Here is a 19,303-nt window from a genome sequence, read left to right as displayed (position 1 = left end):
AAATTTTTTTTTGTCTTTTTCCTTTTTATCAGTACCAGGGATTGAACTCACAACTGCCTGCTTGCAAGGCAGACGCTTATGCTGCTGAGCTAAATCCTCAGCCCCTTAAATAAAATTTTAAAAAAAGAGCAAAGGGAGGGAAAGGTGGAAACTACTGTCAATTTCTTATTGTCTTATCTTGAACTCTTGCACTGTTTACGTAACTTTATTAGGTTTGGCTCTGTCCTGTCTTCTGTTAGATTTTATGCTTTCAGATGTAAGGGCAGCTATTTTGAATATAATGGGAAATACTATGGTAATCATGGTTTCCTATTATATTGTTTTGAAGTTTTTTTTTTTTTTTTGGTCTTTTTTGTTTTTACTGGTACCAGGGATCGAATTCACGACTGCACACTTGCAAGGCAGGCGCTTATGCCACTGAGCTAAATCCCCAGCCCCTGTTTTGAAGTCTTATAATGCTTTCATTCATTGGTATGATTTTATTTTGTTTTGTTTGATTTTATTATGTGAGATGGTAAGAATGCTATTTTGAAGAAAACAAGACATTATGGTAGCTATTGCTGATTTACTATCATCTTGCTTTGAAGTCCTACCATGCTTTTGTTCTTCTGTTTCCATTGGTTCTATCATGTTGTGTCTTATTGGATTTTATTATGTGTGATGTTATAGACAAATTTTTTGAGGAAAATTAGGTATTATAGCAGCCATTGTTCATTTCCTATTATTTGGTTTTGAAGTCCTGTAATGCTTTCGTTCTTTTGAAAGTTTTTATTACTATATTGTTATGTTTGATATTATTGTGTGTGAAGGTATGCTCAACTATTTCAAAGAAAAGAGACATTATGTTAGCTACTGTTGATGTCCAGTTGTTTTGCTGTGAAGTGCTGTGTTGCTTGCATTTTCCTGTTCTGATTTGCTTTGTTTCATTCTGTTTTCTTTTGTTCTCTTTAAAATAAAAAAAAAAAAAAGAAATTGTATCTCTACACATCTATTGCAATGGCTAAAATAAAAATACACTGATAACACTAAAGTATAACCAGGATATGCAGAAAGTGGATAATTCAAAACACTGCTCACTTATTAATGAAAACGTGTATTGCCACCATGGAAAATGTATTGGCAGTTAGAAACAAACATTTATGCTTCTACCATATAACACAGTAATTGCACTCCTGGACATTTATCTCAGAGAAATGAAAGATATATTCACGTAAAAATCTGTATACAAATGTGTATAGCAGTTTTATTTGTAACAGCCCTAAAGCAGAAGCAATCCAAACACCATTCAATATATGAACAGTTAAATAAATGATAGCAAATGTGTATCATCGAATCCTACTCAGCAATAGAAAGGAATGAACTAGTGATATACCCAAAAGCCTGATAACTCTTCAGAGAATTATAGATTAAAATCAGGTCAAAATTGTATTACTGGGGTTGGGGGTTTGGCTTAGCGGCATAAGCACCTGCCTTGCAAGCAGGCGGTCGTGAGTTCGATCCCCAGTACCGATAAAAATGAAAAAAGACCAAAAAAAAATTGTATTACTATATGATACCATTTATATAATCTTGAAATGAAAAATTATAGCAACAAAGAACAGATGAGCATTTGCCAGGAATTAAGAGGATCCTTGTGGTGATCTCGGCTGTATCAATGCTAACATTCTGGTTATTACTGTCTACTTGAGCAGAATGTCATCACTGAGGGAAACAGTAAAGAGTACATGTCACTTCTCTATATTATTTCTTACACTGTATGTAAATATATGATCATGCCAAAAAGTTTAATTTAAAAATATAATGCACATTAGGTACCATTAAAAATAGTTTTAAAAAAACTATAAAATATCTAGGAATAAATTAGGAAGGGGCTAGGCATCTCTGAAAAAATCAAAGTAATCTCATTTAATTAAGGGAATAGAGTCAGTCCAAATACATGCAAAAACAGTCTATACTGTCAATTCACCCCAAGTTAATCTATAAAGTCAATGCAATCACAATTATAATCCCAGTTGTATATTTCCTAGAAATGCAAGAAATATGATCCAAAATTTGTATTGAAGAAATAAAAGTCATCAAGTTTTCCTTTAAAAAAGATGGAGGAGAAAGTTCCTCTCCTACCAGATATTAAGACTAATTGCACGGCCAGAATAATAAAAAAGCATAAATAAAAAGTTTGGTATTGGGTCAAGAACAAAAAGAACAATAGAGAAGAACAGACAGCTAAGACATAGAAATTCAATGCATAATAAAGGTGGCAATGCAAATCAAACTGCTGGTTCATTTTATGTGGACAACACTCCTACATCACTAGTTAACATCATACACTGAGGTACATTCTAAGTGGAGTGAAAAACTAAATGTAAAAGATAAAAGCAAAAAGTTGACAATTAAGGAACCCACAGAAAAATTATTAGGCAGATGGCAGACTGGGAGTAGATATTTGAGGTTTTAAGAATCAGTAAGACATCTTATATCTAAAATATATAAATCATTAAAAAAAGAAGTTACCTTCAAGAAACGGGCAGAAGCTATGCACAGGAATTTACAGCTGATGAAACTTACAAGGCTAATAATCAAATAATGAGAATCTAAAACCAATTAATAGTCACAAAATATAAATTAAAGATATATTAGTTTATACCCATTAGACTGGGTAAGATTGGAAAGACAGAAAATATCAAGTCTGATGGTCACATTTTTGAGACTACCCTGGCAATGACTGGCAAATTAAGCTTAATATATTATGACCTAGCAATTCTGTTCAGGCTCTATTTCTCTAAGAAATTCTTGGATTTATAGTGATATGTATGAGGTATCATACCAGAGGTATTTTTGGCAACAATGAATTGGAGGCAATCTGGGTATACAACGGGGATAGATTAAAACAACACATTAAACACTTTGAGTACAAGGACTGAGTTGTACACACAGCAACAGAGATGTATATCTTGAACCAGTAATAACATCACAGTATAAGAACTCCACAGATAACATATTCTTCCTCATAGGAAAAGGTAGTCTCACAGATGAAATAAAAACAAACACAAAAAGACAAATCAAGTCGGAACATAGATCTGGCTAACCGTGTAAAATAACATTAATAATTGAAGAATTTGTCAAACCATGCAAGGAGACAATCCATAAAACCCAGACTTTGAGGATAAAATAGCTGCTTCCTCAATAAGTAAATTGCAGTAAGAGAGAAAGAATGGGAAAGAAGTCTACAGACTAGAAAGCATTTGAGCCAAATGCAGTGTGTGGATCTAATATAGATTCCAATTCAAACAAAGTTGAAAAATTTAGGAGACAACAGGAAATTCAAACATTGATTTGGTATTAGCAAATTATTGTTAGACAAATTTTTAGGACAATACACTATATGTTTAAAAACAGTCCTTGCGTTGCTCATAATGAAATATTTCTGGAGGAAATGGTTTGTCCTCTGGAATGTGCTTCAGAACATAAGAAAGTAGGAAGTGGGTGGAACAAAGATGAAACATGATTGGTTGCTCAACAATACGTGTAGATACTAGGTTGGGGGGTTATACTAACCCAGCTTTTATATTATTGCAACAGTCCAAAATAGAAAGTTAAAAAAATCCACATAGTGTTCTGGAAAAAAAGTATTCAACATACTATATAGAATATAAATTACAATTATACATGAAAATTGTAATAGGTTATTTTTATGAAGAATGATATATCGTCATTTAGATAAACAGAAAAATGCAAAATAATATATATACATATATATGTATATATTACAAAAGCACGGAGATAAAGAGACACACATTAAAGGCGTTTGGGAAATGGCAGCAGGGTGAGGAATGGGAGAAGGAAATATGAACAAAACAATGAATAAATGTGTTCATTTGCCCCAGATAAGCATCACGTCCAACTCCTCTCATCTTGTCATCTATGAGGCAAAAAGAACAACCACTATCATCAAACACATGCCACTACACAAGAGCAGAGCAATGTTTACACTGGTCACAAAGGTTCAAAGCATATTATGAGAAGGGAATCATGTGGACAGTAACTTAATTTTGCTCAGTCAATGGAATTGGAATTTAGAGGCCATTATCCTGATTGATCTGGGAAGTGATGAGTTGAGGAACTCTTTGAAAGACCAGAGAAGATTATACTGTAGGCTGGGGGTGGGCAAGGCAGGCCCAGAAAAGTCCACTTTAGAGCCTGACAATGGAGCCAGCAAGTTGTTAATTTAGTTATGAGTAATTCTGAATGAAGGTTTGATTCTTGGTTAATTAGAAGTCTATACACAATGTACTATGGGGTGTAAAGTTAATGTGTTTTCCTGCCAGAACAATTTCGTATATGACGTCCCTATAATAGCTCCTCTTTCACAGAGGAGAGATTAGTCCAAAATTATTAGTGTGGCATTAATATGGTGCAAATCTACCTCAATAGATTTACCTATTTTTTTTTTTTTTTTTGCCAAGACCTATAGATCCAAAGATTTACCTATTAATATCTCACTTCTGCTTCTGGCTTTGCATGTAGAAATATTTAAATAACATTTTTTAAAATTATCATTTTGGGGGCTGGGGTTATAGTTCAGTGGCATAAGCACCTGCCTGGCAAACACTGGGTCATGAGTTTGATCCCCAGTACTTAACAAAAAACAAATTATCATTTTAAACTGTCATATTACAAATGTGCACCATTAATCAAAATTCAAGTTAGGTAATATTAGTTATTATTTTTCTTTATTTATTATGTGGAAGACAATGCATTAGATGTGGGTTGGGGATATAACTCAGTGGCACTGGCAAGTATGAGGTCATGAGTTCAATTCCCGGTGCCAAACCTCCCCCTACAAAAACAAAAAACAAAACAAATAAAAAAGCAAACAAGATTGCTGGGAAAATGGCAGAAAAGTAAGCAGCAGAGAAAATAGCCTGCGATAAATGGTCCAGATGCTGGGATATAGCATTGCAGGGAAGTCAAGAAGGAAGGAGGTGGGTCCCCTCGACCCAGAAGAACCTAAAGTGAGAATTGAAGCCCAGAGAGAGCAACAAAAGAAAAAACTGAAGAAGGTGGTAGCTGGTGGCGCCTTTACCTAGAGCCAGACCCACCGTGCGAGAAGAGCCGTTGAAACTTGGGGACGCATGGTTACAGTGACAATGGTTGCTGGCAAGCCCGAAGGCCTCTGCAAAAAGGTGCTGTGGCCGAGGGGAGCAGCGGACGGACGTGGAGAACTGCTCTGGGCGGCGCTGAGTGTAGAGGACTCAGTCCTCCAGCAGGAGCGGGCAATTGGCCGGGAGCCATTTTGGAGTCCAGCAGGATAAGCCCAGAACCAGACCTGCTGGCAGCTTCCTTCAGCCACTCTTGGCTTGGAGCAAACCTGTGGAAACTGCTTGGACTGAGTCCCGTCACTGTGCGCATCCCAACAGACATCAATGAAGTTTCCCTAAATCTATCCCCAACCAGCTCCGTACCCTGCGTGTACTCTATGTGGTAGGGCTCCCTGCTGTTAACCAGCTGGGGAGGGAGGCAGCAGCCAGCCTGCACTCTGCCAGCCCTGGGTGAGCCAAAGCAGGCTGGGAAAAGCAGCAGAAAGCCCTACACCAGTGTACCAAGCGGTCACCGTGCGATACCCCTAGCCAGCATGGGCTAGAAAAAGCAAACAGTCTTGCTTCAGACCAATTGTAGCCAACAAAGGAAGTGCCGGGGACCCCATTACCCACTTGTCCAGATAAAACCAGGAACATGGCAAGAGGAAAAAGCAAAAGGCAGTCCCTGGCCTCCAACCCAAGTAGTTCTGATCCAGGAGATGTAAACGTGGAAGAGATCGGGAGTCACACACGGGAAGTTTCTGAAGTAACAGTAACTGAAGAAAAGAAACAACTTCATGAGGCCATAAAAGAAATTAGAGGGCCGGGGATTTTGCTCAGTGGCATAAGCGCCTGCCTGGCAAGCACAAGGTCATGAGTTCGATCCCTGGCACCAAAGGAAAAAAAAAAGGAAAGTAGAACAGAAATACTATCTCAGGTAAAAGAAGAAATGAGAAACATAATAAAAGAATTGCTAAGCACCTCTAAAGAAGACACAGATGGAAGAATACTGGAGCATAGAAAAATGAGGGAAACCTTGAATGAATATAAAAAAGACAGAATACATGAAACAGATTCAAAGGCTACAAGATGACATGAAGAAGCATAATTTAAGAATAATAAATGCGAGTGAAAAAGCATGAGTAAACACAAATGAAATACAAAGGCTATTTACAGAAATAATTAAAGAAAACTTTCCAAGCATAGGAAAAGGAAATGATATTCAGATATATGAGGCATATGTAACTCTAGCCAGCTATAATCAAAATAAATCTACACCTATACAATAATCAGATCCTAGAAATTCAACACAAAAACAGAATATTAAAAGTTGTCAGAGAAAAGAAACATCATCTATAAAGGAAAACCCTTCAGAATCACAACAGACCTCTCTACACAAACCATCAAATCAAGAAGAGCTTGGAGTGAAGTATCCCAAGCCCTGAAAGAAAGTAACTTCCAACCAGACTGATGTACCCTGAAAAACTATCTCTCAAAATTAATGGAGAAACAAGATGCTTCCATGACCAAGAGGAACTGCGGGAGTTCATGACTACCAATTCAATCCTACAAAAAATACTGAAGGACATTCTACAGTGAGAAAAAAGACTGAAAGTCAAAGTGAGAAAACAATGCTCCATGTGACAGGGAACCAGAAAAAGGGGTAGCTTGGCCATCAGCTGCAGACTGGTTATAAAGCCAGGACACTTTTATACAATGGAAAACTACTCAGCACAAAGAAAGATAACCTTGAGGCTCTTGTAGGTAAATGGACACAACTTGAGATCATGCTCAGGGGTAAAAAGGTTCAGAGTCACATAGGTAAATAGTGGGCTGCCTCACTAGTACAAAAACTAAAGGAGTTAGTGGGAGGCAAAATGTACAGAAAGGGAGGAACTGTCTAAAAGGCAAGGCAGTGGCCATTGTTAATCTGTTATCATGATTTGAAACCCATGTGTTTTCACTGTTCGGTTTAGTTTGGTTTTATTGTTTCAGTTTGTCTAATCATGTTATATTTGACGGCATGGACAGCTATTTCAAAGGTAACAAAATATATTATGGTAACCGTTTTTGATTTCCTATTAGCTTAATTTGAAGCTCTGTATTGCTTTCTTTGTTTTGTTCTGACTGATTTTATTTTGTTTTGTTTGATTGTATCATGTCTAATGATATAGGCAGCTACTTTCAAGACAATAGGATGCATTATGATACCATTGTATTTTTACTATTATCTTCTTTTGAAGTCTTATACTGTTTCCATTGTTTTGTTTTTATTGGTTTTATTCTATGCTATTTTGTTTGATTTTGAAGATAACAAGAGGCATTATGGTAGCCACTGCTGATCTCCCTGTATTTTGTTTTTAAGTTATGTATCATGTTCATCCTTTTGTTTTGATTGACTATTCTGTTTCATTTGGTTTTATTCTCTTCAAAACAAGAAGAAAAACAAAAAACAAAAAACAAAGCCACTAGGTACTGTAGAGAAGTAGTTTTCAACTACAGAGTAAGAAATTTATTTTTTACTTTGTGCCTTAATCATATGTATGTATGTATATATAATGAACTAAAAGTCTCAAAAAATGTTTCCTTGCTACATGTTATACAATAATATTTTCTATCCTATCCTATCCTATTTTATTTATTTATTCATTTGGTGCCAGGAATCAAACTCATGACCTGGAGCTTGCCAGGCAGGCACTTACGGGGCTGAGCTAAGTCTCCGGCTATCCTATTTTATTCTATTCCATTTCATTTGCAAAAATTTGTGTTCAACCCACTCAATTAGCTACCTGTGAAATGACATTTGAAAAATAATATACAGCAAGTGAAATGTGGCTAATGCAACCAAGGAGCTGATTTTTAAATTTTATCTCATCTGAACTAATTTAAGCCTAAATTTAAAAACAGAAGCAATAGAAAGTAGTTCCTTTCCATTAAACAAACAACCTTTGCGTTTCTGTAGAACTGTTTCACTTTACTAGCTGCAGTGTGTATGATGTGTACACTTTGGTGAGTGTTTTCTAGTGCCACCCTCATTGCCGATCTTCCTGGTGACAAAGGACTGATTCGGTTCTAATTATTTTTCTCTGTGCACTCATACAGCATTCTAATTTGCTCATCTGAATATTCCATGTTGAAAGAAAATAAAAAGACTGGAATGGAGAAGGCCTGTTAGCAAATTTCACAATGAATGGCAAGGAACTTGCTGCAGCAGAGCAAAGTGAAATGTTCGCTGTGCAACATTTTTGCATCATGAACGGGAAGTGATAAGAGGAGCTCTGAGTAACGACATGGTGAGTTTTCCATGCCGCTTCTTCTCAACTGCCAAAAAACCTACAATGTCCAACAAACATTCTAAAATATTTTTTTAACAGATAGATCTGAACTTATGACTTTGGTCAGGTATAAGATAGTTCTGATTTCTTCACAAAAGAAAACCATTTTAGATGAAGAAATGGTAAAATAAGTTGTTAATTTAGCTATAAAATTTTTAAAAATTACGAGGAAAAGCTAAAAGCTACATTTTACAAAAATGACATGTTCAATTAAGCTCCAGACAACTCCCTGTAGAATGAAAGTAAGATCTTCCCTATAATATCAGAGATGTGCTAATTCAAAATTTGAAAATACAATGACTTATTTTTATTTTAGTGTAATATAGGAAACAACATAGTGTAATATAGGAATGAGTACTTTCCAACTGTAAATTTAACGAAATCTAAATACATATCAGCTATTCCCAATGAAAATTTAATGTCCAAGGTGAGATGTGCTGTAAAGGTATTATACACTAGATATCAAATTTTTATACAAATATAAGAATGTTAAATGTCTCAATATTTTTAATATTCATCACACATTAAGATAATATTTTAGCTCTACTGAGTTGAATAAAATAGGCTACTAAAATTAATTTTACTTTTTTCCTTTTACTCTTTCTAATGAGGCTACTAGAAAACTTAAGATTTCATAAGTGACTTGAACTATATTCCTACTGGACATTATTACTATACAAGATACAAAGACATAGCTCTTTACTGCAAGCAATATACCATCTTTGGGGAGAGAAATACAAGCAAATAACCAACTAGAGAGAGCTGCTGATGAATCAATAAAAAGTCATTACAACTAGCTGGGAAAAAAATCTAAAAGATAAATTCGAGTAGCCAAACTGCCAATCATAATCAAGAGTGATGTTCTATACTTCCAAAGAAGCAGATTTAGTACTGGGGCATTGGAGTCTTTGAGTGAACTACAGTTAAAACTAGGTTAAACCAATAAAACACTACATTAAAATTTCTCAACATGTAAACCTACTGGTGTTACATGAGATCATTTTAGGTGATTTAAGTACAATAATTGTTTTATTCACATAGTACATAGCACCCGCTTATTTCAGTATGCATTAACAAATATATAATGAATAGAATAGTTTACATATTAGAAAAATATAATAAACATATAAAACCTGTAATTTCACAGACACTATTGTTTGATACAAGTTTCTTTATAGAAGAAAATATTTAAGGAGAGTAAAAGTTTGATAGTATAGGTGGTACATAGACCAGGTAAAATTACAAAGGTTTCATTTTGTGTGATTTTTCAATATTTTGGGCAATAAAAATACTTAATTAGTATTTTGTCAACTATAACCTGATTAACAGTTGCCAAAAAGTTACCATTTCAACTTCTCTTCTAGAAATATGAAATTAATCTAGGGATGCAAGTCCATAATCCTAGCACTCTAGGAGGTTGCAGTAAGAGGACTGGGAGTCTCAGCCTCGCCTGAATAATTCAGTGAGATCCTGTCTCAAAACAAGAACTAAAGTGCAGTGTGAATGCCCTGGGTTCAGTTCTTTCTCTCTGTTTCTGTCTGTCTGTTTGTCTGTCTCTCTTCTCACACACACATACACAAAGAGGAATTATGCTGAAGTCACAAACATTCAATGACCCTAAATATATTTACCTCAATAATCTGCAAAAGCTGCGTGGATAACTCAGCCGCTGGCTAGCTGCAGCAACACTGGGTGGAAGAGGAGGCCGGGGCGGGAAATAAGCTAGTGTTGCAGAGAATATTAAGCAGACAACTCCAAATTCTGAAAGAAAAAAATTAAGTCAAGTCAAGTTTTAATTAGTAACATGAAAAGTTCAACATTTGAAGTATTCATTTAACAAATGTTTACTGGGCATCAAGCAAAATATAGTACTAGGTAGTCCTTCTTTCAGTCTAGTAAGAAAGATGGATACACACAGATGGAATTTCAACAGGCCTCAGGTAACAAATCATGCCATAAAGAAAGAAATGTGTTGGTGGTGCACATGGACAAAAAGATCAAGAGAGTAAACTTACTGTTACTCTGTGGAAAAACCACATTAAAACCCAGCAGTACTTTACTGTGAAAGAGATTCTGAAGTAGCTGTAGCATGACTGTCAAAATGTATGGAACTCGGAAAGAAAGAATATGAAAGGAAATTGCTACGATGAGGATAGAAAGCTTGATCAATGACAAGATTTCTGATTCATATGGAGGACAGATCCCACATGCAAACTGTACAAGAAAGCTGAACAAGAAATCATTCAAAATAAGAAACCCAGTTAAATTTAAACACACATTACTAGATAATATAGGATATTAAATAATCAGAAATAAAACGAACTTCCAAACAGTTGAGATTTTTACAGAAGTGAAAGCTTCTAGGATTCTCCATTTCTCCCTCCTCTGTGCTGCTGTTTGTAAGTACCAGCTTTTGTAAACTGTGCACATTTAGTAGAAAAACAGCAGTAATCAGCAAAGTCAGGAAACTTGCAAGTACAGACATGCCTGTGTTGTTAACTATAGTATCTTCTTTTTTCAAGAAGGAGGACCAGGAATCAAACTCAGGACATCTCATGCTTGCCTGGCAGGTGCTGGGCCACTCAGCTAAATCTCTGGCCCAACTATACTGTCCTTCAGTTTGAGTGAATTCCTTGATTTTTTTCTGGGGCAATAAAGGGATTGGATTTAGTGATTGCTATAGAAGGGGGAGGAAGACAAGAAAATAAAGAACCAACTAGAATTATCTGATGGATAATTCTAGGGCTCTATTCTTAGCAAATGGGACAATATTCTACCAGACACAAAATAGGTGATTTTTATTTAAGCAGTTAAATTTATAGATTTCTAATTTTGAAAGACAAGATTGTTAGCATTCTTTTGTGTGTTCTCAATTTCTTTGTTCTCTGTTAATGTGAGGAGCATGAAGTTGGTGAATTTTTAAAATTTATAGTTGTTTGTTGTTTGTTTTTCTATTCACTTGTATTTGGTCTTTTTATGTGTTTTCTGAGAAAGGGTTTCACTATGCAATTCAGGCTGGTGTTGAATTTACTTTGTAGCATAGGCTGGCCTCAAATTTACAGTGACTCCCCCTGCCTCAGCCTCCTGAGTGCTGGGAATACAGCTGCACACCATTGTGTGCAGACACCAATGTCTGGCATTTGTCCCTTTTTTGATGTGGGGTCTTGCTATGCTGTTTGGGCTGGTCTTGAACTCTTTAGGTAGCCCAGGGTGGCTCAAACTATAGCGATCCTTCAGTTCAGCCTCCCAAGTGCTGTGTCGGGCCTTGTTTGTTTGTTTTGTTTTTTGAGCCAGGGTTTCACGATGTTGTTAGGGCTGGCCTTGAACTCATTATGTGGTCCAGACTGGTCTCATCCTCTGGCCTCCGTCTTTGAGGTGCTGGGATTACAGGAGTCCATCAGCACACCTAGCCTACAGTTCTTTTAATTATTAGTAACACTGATTAATGTACATCTTCCATACACTTGCTGACATTTGCATTTCCTTTGTGATTTTCTACTCATATTCTTTTAAACTTCATTCTATAGATAATTTTGTAAGTGGCTTCTTGACATACAATTTACATAACATATAATTCACACATTTTAAAGTGTATAACCCATTGATTTTTAGTACATTTACTGAACTGTGGAACCACCGTCATAATTTTACAGTTTTCTGATTATCTCGGAAGAAAGCCTGTGTCTATCTCCCAGCTCTAGTCAGCCACCAATCTACCCTCAGGGATTTGAGTATCAGGTCATTTCATATAAGTGAAACATAGTATATACAGTTTTTGTAACTGGTTGTTTTCAGTTAGCATAATGTTTTGAAGGGTCATCCACACTGGAGTATGTGTCAGTGCTTTGTTCTTTTTTACTGTCAGTATCATACTGTTTTGATTACTGTACAATAATTTCTGAGATTGAGAAGTGTGACTTCTCTAAAATTTCTTTTTCAAGATTGTTTTGGCTAGTCCTGGCTCTCACATCTTTGTACAAATTTTAGGATTAGCTCATCAATTTCTACAACAAAGCAGTTGGGATTTTAACTAATTTGTAGAAAAATTTGGGAATATCTTTACAACATTAAGCTTTCTAACCTGTGAACATAGGATGTCTATAATTTAGGTTTCTAATTTGTTTCAATAGTGTTTTGTAGTCTTCAGAGTTTTATGCTTCTTTTTTTAAATTTCCATTTTGTTTGTTAAATATTGTGTTTTCTGGTGCTATTATAAACTGTTTCTCTAATTTTATGTTTGGATTATTCCTTGCCAATGTACAGAAATACAATCAATTTTTACATATTTTAAAACCTTGCTGAATTCATCTTTTATATCTAACAGTTTTTGTTAGTAGACCTTAGATAATTTTTTATATTCAAGATCATGTAATTTTCAGTAGGAATGTTTTCCCTTCTTTTTTTCTACTCTTAATTTTTTAATTGTTTTTCTTCCCAGTGACATTACCGAGAGCCTCCAGCACAGTGGTAAACAGCTGTGGTGAGAGTGGACATCCTCCTCATTTTGTTCTTGTTTTAGGTGATCTGCATTCAGACTTCTGACAATTAAACACGGTATTACCTGTATTTTTTTTTTTTTTAACCAGGGTAAGGGAATGCCTGTCTATTTCTAGTCTGGTGACGGTTTGCATCTGGAAGAGCATAGGTTCTGTCAATGCTTTTGGTCTCTTGACAGGATCATCTGTCTTCCTCCTTTATTCTACAATTGAATTTTGAGGGTCAAACCAATTGTGTATTCCTAGAATGAACTGTACTTGGTTCTGGTGTATTGCCCTTGTTATATATTCCAGGGTTTGGTTTGCTAATGTTTTGTTGATGACTTTTGTGTCTGTAGTTTACTTTTTTTGGTCTTTTTGAGGCAGGTTTTTATTATATGGATTAGGCTGACCTTGAACTCAAGGCAGTCCTCCTGCTTCAGCCCTCGAGTGCTGGGATTACAAGCATGTGCCACCACACCTGGCTTTGTAGTTTACTTTTCATAAAGTACCTTTATCTGGAATAATTTAAGTCTTTAACCTTTTAAGACAACAATTCTAGCAAAAGTATTTTTAATGGACTAAAGAATTATAAGGCAGTGTTTCAGAAAGGCAGACCGGTGGACTCATCTGCGGTTTCCGTGTGAAAGCAGTGAAGAAGTACACTAGGAACTGGTGATGAAGGGTTCTGCCTGATCGCATGGGGGGATAAGCTAGACACACCCAGCATTAACGTGTGACCCATAATGCCTACAACCTGATCATTTAAAACACAGGATCACTGCTTAGGTTTTCAATGAAATGAAAGCTATTACCAAAATACAATTTAAAACTTATGTTTCACTTGCTTTTATTTTTATTTTTAATTTTTTAAAAAAAGGAATGAGTTATATATACTTTTTTTAAAGAGCATAAAACCAAACCAAACAAAACAAAATAGAGCCAATCAAAACAAAGCAGTGAACATGACATGGGACTTCAAAGCAGGACAACCAAAACAAAACAATGCATGCAATATGGGGCTTTAAAACTAGATAATAGACAATCAACAATGGCTACCATAATATATTTTGTTATCTATGCAATAGTTGCCTAGATCATCTGATATAATAAAATCAAACAAAACAATAAAATTAACAAAACAGAACAATGAAAACAATACATGGTTTCAAAACAAGATAACAGGAAATCAACAATGGCTACCATTTTCCCTTTTCAGATGCCTCCCAGTCTTTCATTTTGGATGCCACTAACTCCCTCAGCCTCTTACACTAGGGAGACAGCAGTGTTCAGCCATGTGACTCTGAACCACTTTACCTACAAGCATGATCTCAGGTTGTATCCATGTACCTACAAGAGCTTCAAGTTTATCTTTCTTTATAGCTGAGTAGTTTTCCACTGCATAAAAAAATGCTGTATCTTTATCCATTCTGTGGTTACGGGCAAGCTAACCCTGCCTTTTCCTTATTCCTTGTCACATGGAGCACTGTTTTCACTCCTCTGACTTTTAGTCTATGAATTTTCTTTCAAGTTAAATGTATTTCTTATGTAAAGCATATTGATAGACCCTATCTCCTGATCCACTCTGTTTGTGCTTCTTTTTACTGAATTGAGTCTATGGACATTACTGGTTAAGGCCAACATGCTCTGGCTTATCTCTACCTTGCTATTTTTCTGTCATTGGCTCCCTACTTTTCCCCTCTATTCAACTGCTTGCCCTGCTTAGCAATTCCCCTCTGCCACTATTCCTGGAACTGTGGCTATCTCTCTCTAGAATGTCCTTCAGTATTTTATTTAGTTATTCCATAACTTCAGTATTGGTTTGGTGGTCATGAATTCCTTCAATTGTTCTTTTTCCTGGAAGTATCATGTTTCTCCACTAACTTTGAAAGAAAGTTTTGCAGGTGAATCAGTCTGGGCTGGAAGTTGTCTTCTTTTAGGACTTAAAATACTTTACTATGACCTCTTCTTGATAGTTTGCACTGAGAAGTCTGTTGCGATCCTAATGAGTTTTCCTTTATAGGTGGATCTGTTTCTTTTCTCTAACAGACTTTAATATACAGTTCTTGCACTGAATTTCTGGGATCTTATTATATGCCTGGGTATAAATTTATTTTGGTTATGGCTAGCTAGAGTTCTATATGCCTCACTTATCTGTATGTCAGGTCTTTTTCTCATGCTTGGGAAGTTTTCTGCTCTAACTTCTATAAATATTGTATTTCATTTGTATTGATTCCTGCTTTTTCACTGACACCTATCACTCTTAAATCATTTTTCTTTGCATCATCTTGCAGCCATTGAATTATTTCCAGGTTTCTTGTTATTTTGTGGTTACTAGCTGCAAACCCGTATTCAAGGTATAGAAGTTTATCTTCAGTTTCTGTCAAGTGATTTTGCCATCTTTTGATGCAATATTTAGGTTCCTGGATATCTCTTTCAATCTATTTCATGCATTCTCTCTCTCTTACATTGTTCATTCAAGATTTCCCTCATTTTCCTATCATCTCTATTTTTTTTATCCATGTCTTCTTTAGATACACTCAGCAACTCTTCTATTACGTTTTTCACTTTTTCTTTTACCTGTCATAGCATTTCTCATCTAATTTCTTTTATAGCCTTGTGAAGTGGTTTCTTTACTCTGGTTGTCATCACTTCAGAAACGTCAGGTGTGCGACTTCCAACTCTTCCATATTTACACTGGCTGGACTTGCTCTGCATGAGTTGGAGGCCAGAAACTGCCTTTTGCTTCTTCATTTTGACATTTTCCTGGGTTCTTCCAGACATGTGGGTTGTGGGGTCCCAGTCACTTCCTGTTAGCTATCTGCCCACAGGGTAGGGGAATGGGTCAGGCACCTGGGTTTCCCCTATGCTAGGTTCCCAGGGCAGCACTGGGGTGTGGGGCTGGCGTCTCCACATACACACAGCTGTTCCAAGGCTCCCCTGATGTCGGCAGGTACATGGTAGCTTGGCTGGCTGATTCTCCCTACCGGAACTGGCTATTGGTCCCTGATGGCTGCTGGTGGGCTTGTAGGGGTGTCCAGGTTCAGTTTCTTTTTCTAGGGGTCACAGTTCTGTGCTAATATCTGTGTTGCACCCCAGAGATGTGCTGGTACAGACCTATTCTTGGCATCGGTGTGTGTCTATGCACTGTTTATTGTTTTGGGTCTTATGTTCTCCTTCGTTTTACATTCTTAACAGATGACCTGCCCTCCACAATGTAATGGGTGAGGCTCAGATCACAAACTCACTGACTTTAAGCAGGTCCATCCTCCAGGATAGAATGGAGAGGCACAGGGTGTGGACTCACTGTCCTCTAGCCAGCCCACCCTTTGGGATCATTAATCTTAAAGGTCAACTTGGTTGTCTGAGGAGTTGTCTAAGGGATCAGTAAGGCATATTTCTGGGTGTGTCTCTCTGGCACCTTTCTCCTGCACGCTACTTCCTGGCACTATGAAGTGAGCAGTTTTGCTTTACCACTCCCTCTGCCACGATGCTCCTGCCTTGAAGCCAGTCACGGCCTGAATTCTTTCAAACAGAGTGGAATTAAACCTCTCTTTCTCTAGGTTGTGTCATTAGGTATTAGGTCCAAGCAATGAGAAGCTAATATTACACTTGTAGAGGTTTAAATGCTTTGTTTACCGCTGCTGCTCCTGTTTTCAGTTTTATTTCCTCAAAAGCAGATTTTAAAATGTAAATCTCATCATGTAACTCTGACAAAAACTTGACAGCGTGACATTTGCCTACAGCAGCTGAACTGCAAACCCTTTAGCCCAGGTAAGAGGAACTGAAGCCCTGGCTTCTCTCTCTGTCTCCCTGTCTCTCCTCTCACGAGATCTAAACCATTCTGAATTTTTCAGTTCTCTCTCTTTCCTGGGCTGATTCTCCAAAGCTGTCTCTCTCTTTTTCATTCTTCCTTCTCTCCAATGTGTTTGACTACCTCTCTCTTTCCCCTCAGATTCTAACTCTGACATTGCACCCTGGGAAGCTCCAGTTCACCATCACAATCTGCACTTGGCAAGCTTCCTCTGAGCCTCCAGAGCACCTGACGGCTTCTGCTAGCACCCATCCAGCTGTTCTACAGTTGTGCTTTCCTGTCTTCACCCTTCAGAGCAGGAACCACCTCAGAGTCAGCACAGTCACAGGCATAGAAGGGCCCAGAATATGTTTGTTAGAGTTGGGCATGACAGTGCACAACTATAATCCCAGCATTTACGAGGCTGAGGCAGAACAATTGCCTTGAGACAAGTCTCGGCTCAAGGCTCCTGACCTACATAGCAAGATGCTGTTTCAAAAAACAAACAAGTGTGCTAAATTAAAAATGAATAAGACAAAATTCAGCATAATGTGGTTCCAGCCTTATCCACTCCCTTGGTACTGACACCCAAACACACTCTGCTTCAACCATATCAAACAATGGGCAAAGCCTGGGATGAACTGCGTTCTCTCACACCCTCCCCACTTCTGCATCCGAACTCACCTGTACACTTAGTGAACTCCCACCAAATTCTTAATTTTGTTTATTATGTTTTTGGTGAAGCTTTCTCTAACTCCTCAATCCCAAGCATGTGAGGTCTCCCTAACTCAGTATATCCCTATTTGTGTTGTGATCATCTCAGCATTGATTTTACTGATTCCCAGAACTCTGCTGTGTGCAGTATCCACAAACACTTATAAAAAGTGCTCTCTGTAGAAAGAAACAACAGGCACATGAGAAGAGAGGATTATTTAATATCTGTAGAATACAGCAATGTAAGATTGGGCTACAGCTTGACTCTAGAAATAAAGAGGATTCAGGAGAACACTTTGGAAACTGCAATCTCCTTGGTCAATACACTTAATATACACCAGATAGAAATAGAGAGAAGCATGAATTATGAGTGTTCAAGGTTAATATAGTTAGAACACATGGCAAATTAAAAAAAAAAAAAACATAAGGGAAAAGTGGGCTGAAAGCTTACCAGTAGGGGTTTGACAGATGTTTATGATCAATTATATTAATTTATATACTGGTGTGCTATCTAGAGAATACACCAGAATATATGTTATACAGAGCTTCATTAAAAATGGATGAATGGAGTAACACTAAGAAATAACCCATGGTGTAACAAGAATACATTTGAAATTCAGTAACTTTCTATGAAACGTCTGCATATTACATAACAAGGAAAGCATAGTATGTGCATAAGTAAACTTTAGTCCTTATTTCATGTGAAGTGATTTGGTATAAAAAAAAGTAGAGTGAAAATCACTAGGATAAAAAAAGTGTAACAAAAATAAAAACTTGTAGTTACCTGCGTACAACACAGTCTCGATGAGATCTTTAATGTGAGCCCTGTTACTCTCTGCAGCAAGGAGGGGCGATGTCCCATTGGGAGCTGGAACAACAAGTGGTCCAACCAAGAACGCACATGCTCCACCGAGATAACTGAGCATCGATGCAATGGCCGTGGCAGTGGCCCGTTCATCTGCAGAAAACCACGTCGTGGAGAGGAATGGTGCCGCGTTCATTACGGTTGGGCCTGCCAACCCATTTAGCATCTGTCCTCCATGGATTAATCTGGAATTTAAAAAATTAAAAGGCTGTGAGCTATCTGAAGCAGGCATTTTGTAAGACAAAAAGAAGTGAGTTGGGGCTGGGGATTTAGCTCAGCGGCATAAGCTGCTGTCTTGCAAGCAGGCAGTCGAGAGTTCGATCCCTGGTACCGATAAAAAGACAAAAAAAAAAAAAAAAAAAAAAAAGAAGTGAGCTGATTTACCTTTTAAAAGGCATGCTGATCCCTATGAGGGAGATCAAATATAGTGATAGTTACTATTTATTCATGTCACAAGTATTTGTTCAAGCTTCTGATTTGTGCTGTAATCAAATTAAGTAATACCTAGGCTTAGTCCAGTTAGTTGTCATAACAGTACTATGTAGTAGCTATTGTTGGCCCCACTTACTGAAATATGAAAGCCTAGGTTTGCAAAAATCAGGAACTATTTGCTTAAGGGCTAAAATTTAGATCCAGATCTGATTCTAAATATATGTATGACTCCATAAATATACATTCTTTCTAGTACTCTGCCACTCATTAACAGATCTAGTAAGCACCACTGGTCCTAGAAATGATGCAGTTGATCTCAGGATGTCATACTTACTTTGCCAGGAACTATAAAAAAAAACTTTATACTAAAAAAGATATTTAATGTCTTTTAATGGCACAGAAATTGATTAAGCAACTGGAGGACTTGGGTTCCTTAAACTCTGCAAGTAGCTACCTGAATGGCCCTGGGCAATACGTAACTTGAGGTGGTGTGTGTCCCATTTCTTCTCCTATAAACTGGGATGAACTTAAATTCCACATGCATTTAATGAGCACCCATGAGGTTAAGGGACTGGGTCACAGAATAACTAGGTCCTTTTCGGTTTTTGTTT

At 37.0% G+C, this 19,303-nt stretch overlaps 1 protein-coding gene across 1 annotated transcript in view; it reads right to left on the bottom strand.

Annotated features, from left to right (window-relative positions):
• Slc49a4 (solute carrier family 49 member 4) overlaps positions 1 to 19,303 on the bottom strand; it is a 111,636-nt gene that overhangs the window by 54,919 nt on the left and 37,414 nt on the right. Inside the window, exons 3-4 of the mRNA XM_063225086.1 lie at positions 18,180 to 18,445; positions 10,045 to 10,174 (exon numbers count right to left, since the gene is read on the bottom strand). Of these exons, the coding sequence (XP_063081156.1) occupies positions 10,045 to 10,174; positions 18,180 to 18,445 (396 nt within the window). The remainder of the gene's footprint in view (positions 1 to 10,044; positions 10,175 to 18,179; positions 18,446 to 19,303) is intronic.

This window comes from Cavia porcellus, unplaced genomic scaffold (genome assembly GCF_034190915.1).
Source record: "Cavia porcellus strain 051 isolate PalLab524CR breed Dunkin Hartley unplaced genomic scaffold, mCavPor4.1 scaffold_15, whole genome shotgun sequence".
NCBI classification, from domain to species: Eukaryota; Metazoa; Chordata; class Mammalia; order Rodentia; family Caviidae; genus Cavia; species Cavia porcellus.
The sequence above is the reverse complement of the archived record's forward strand: the minus strand, read 5'-3'. Positions and strand labels throughout refer to the sequence as shown.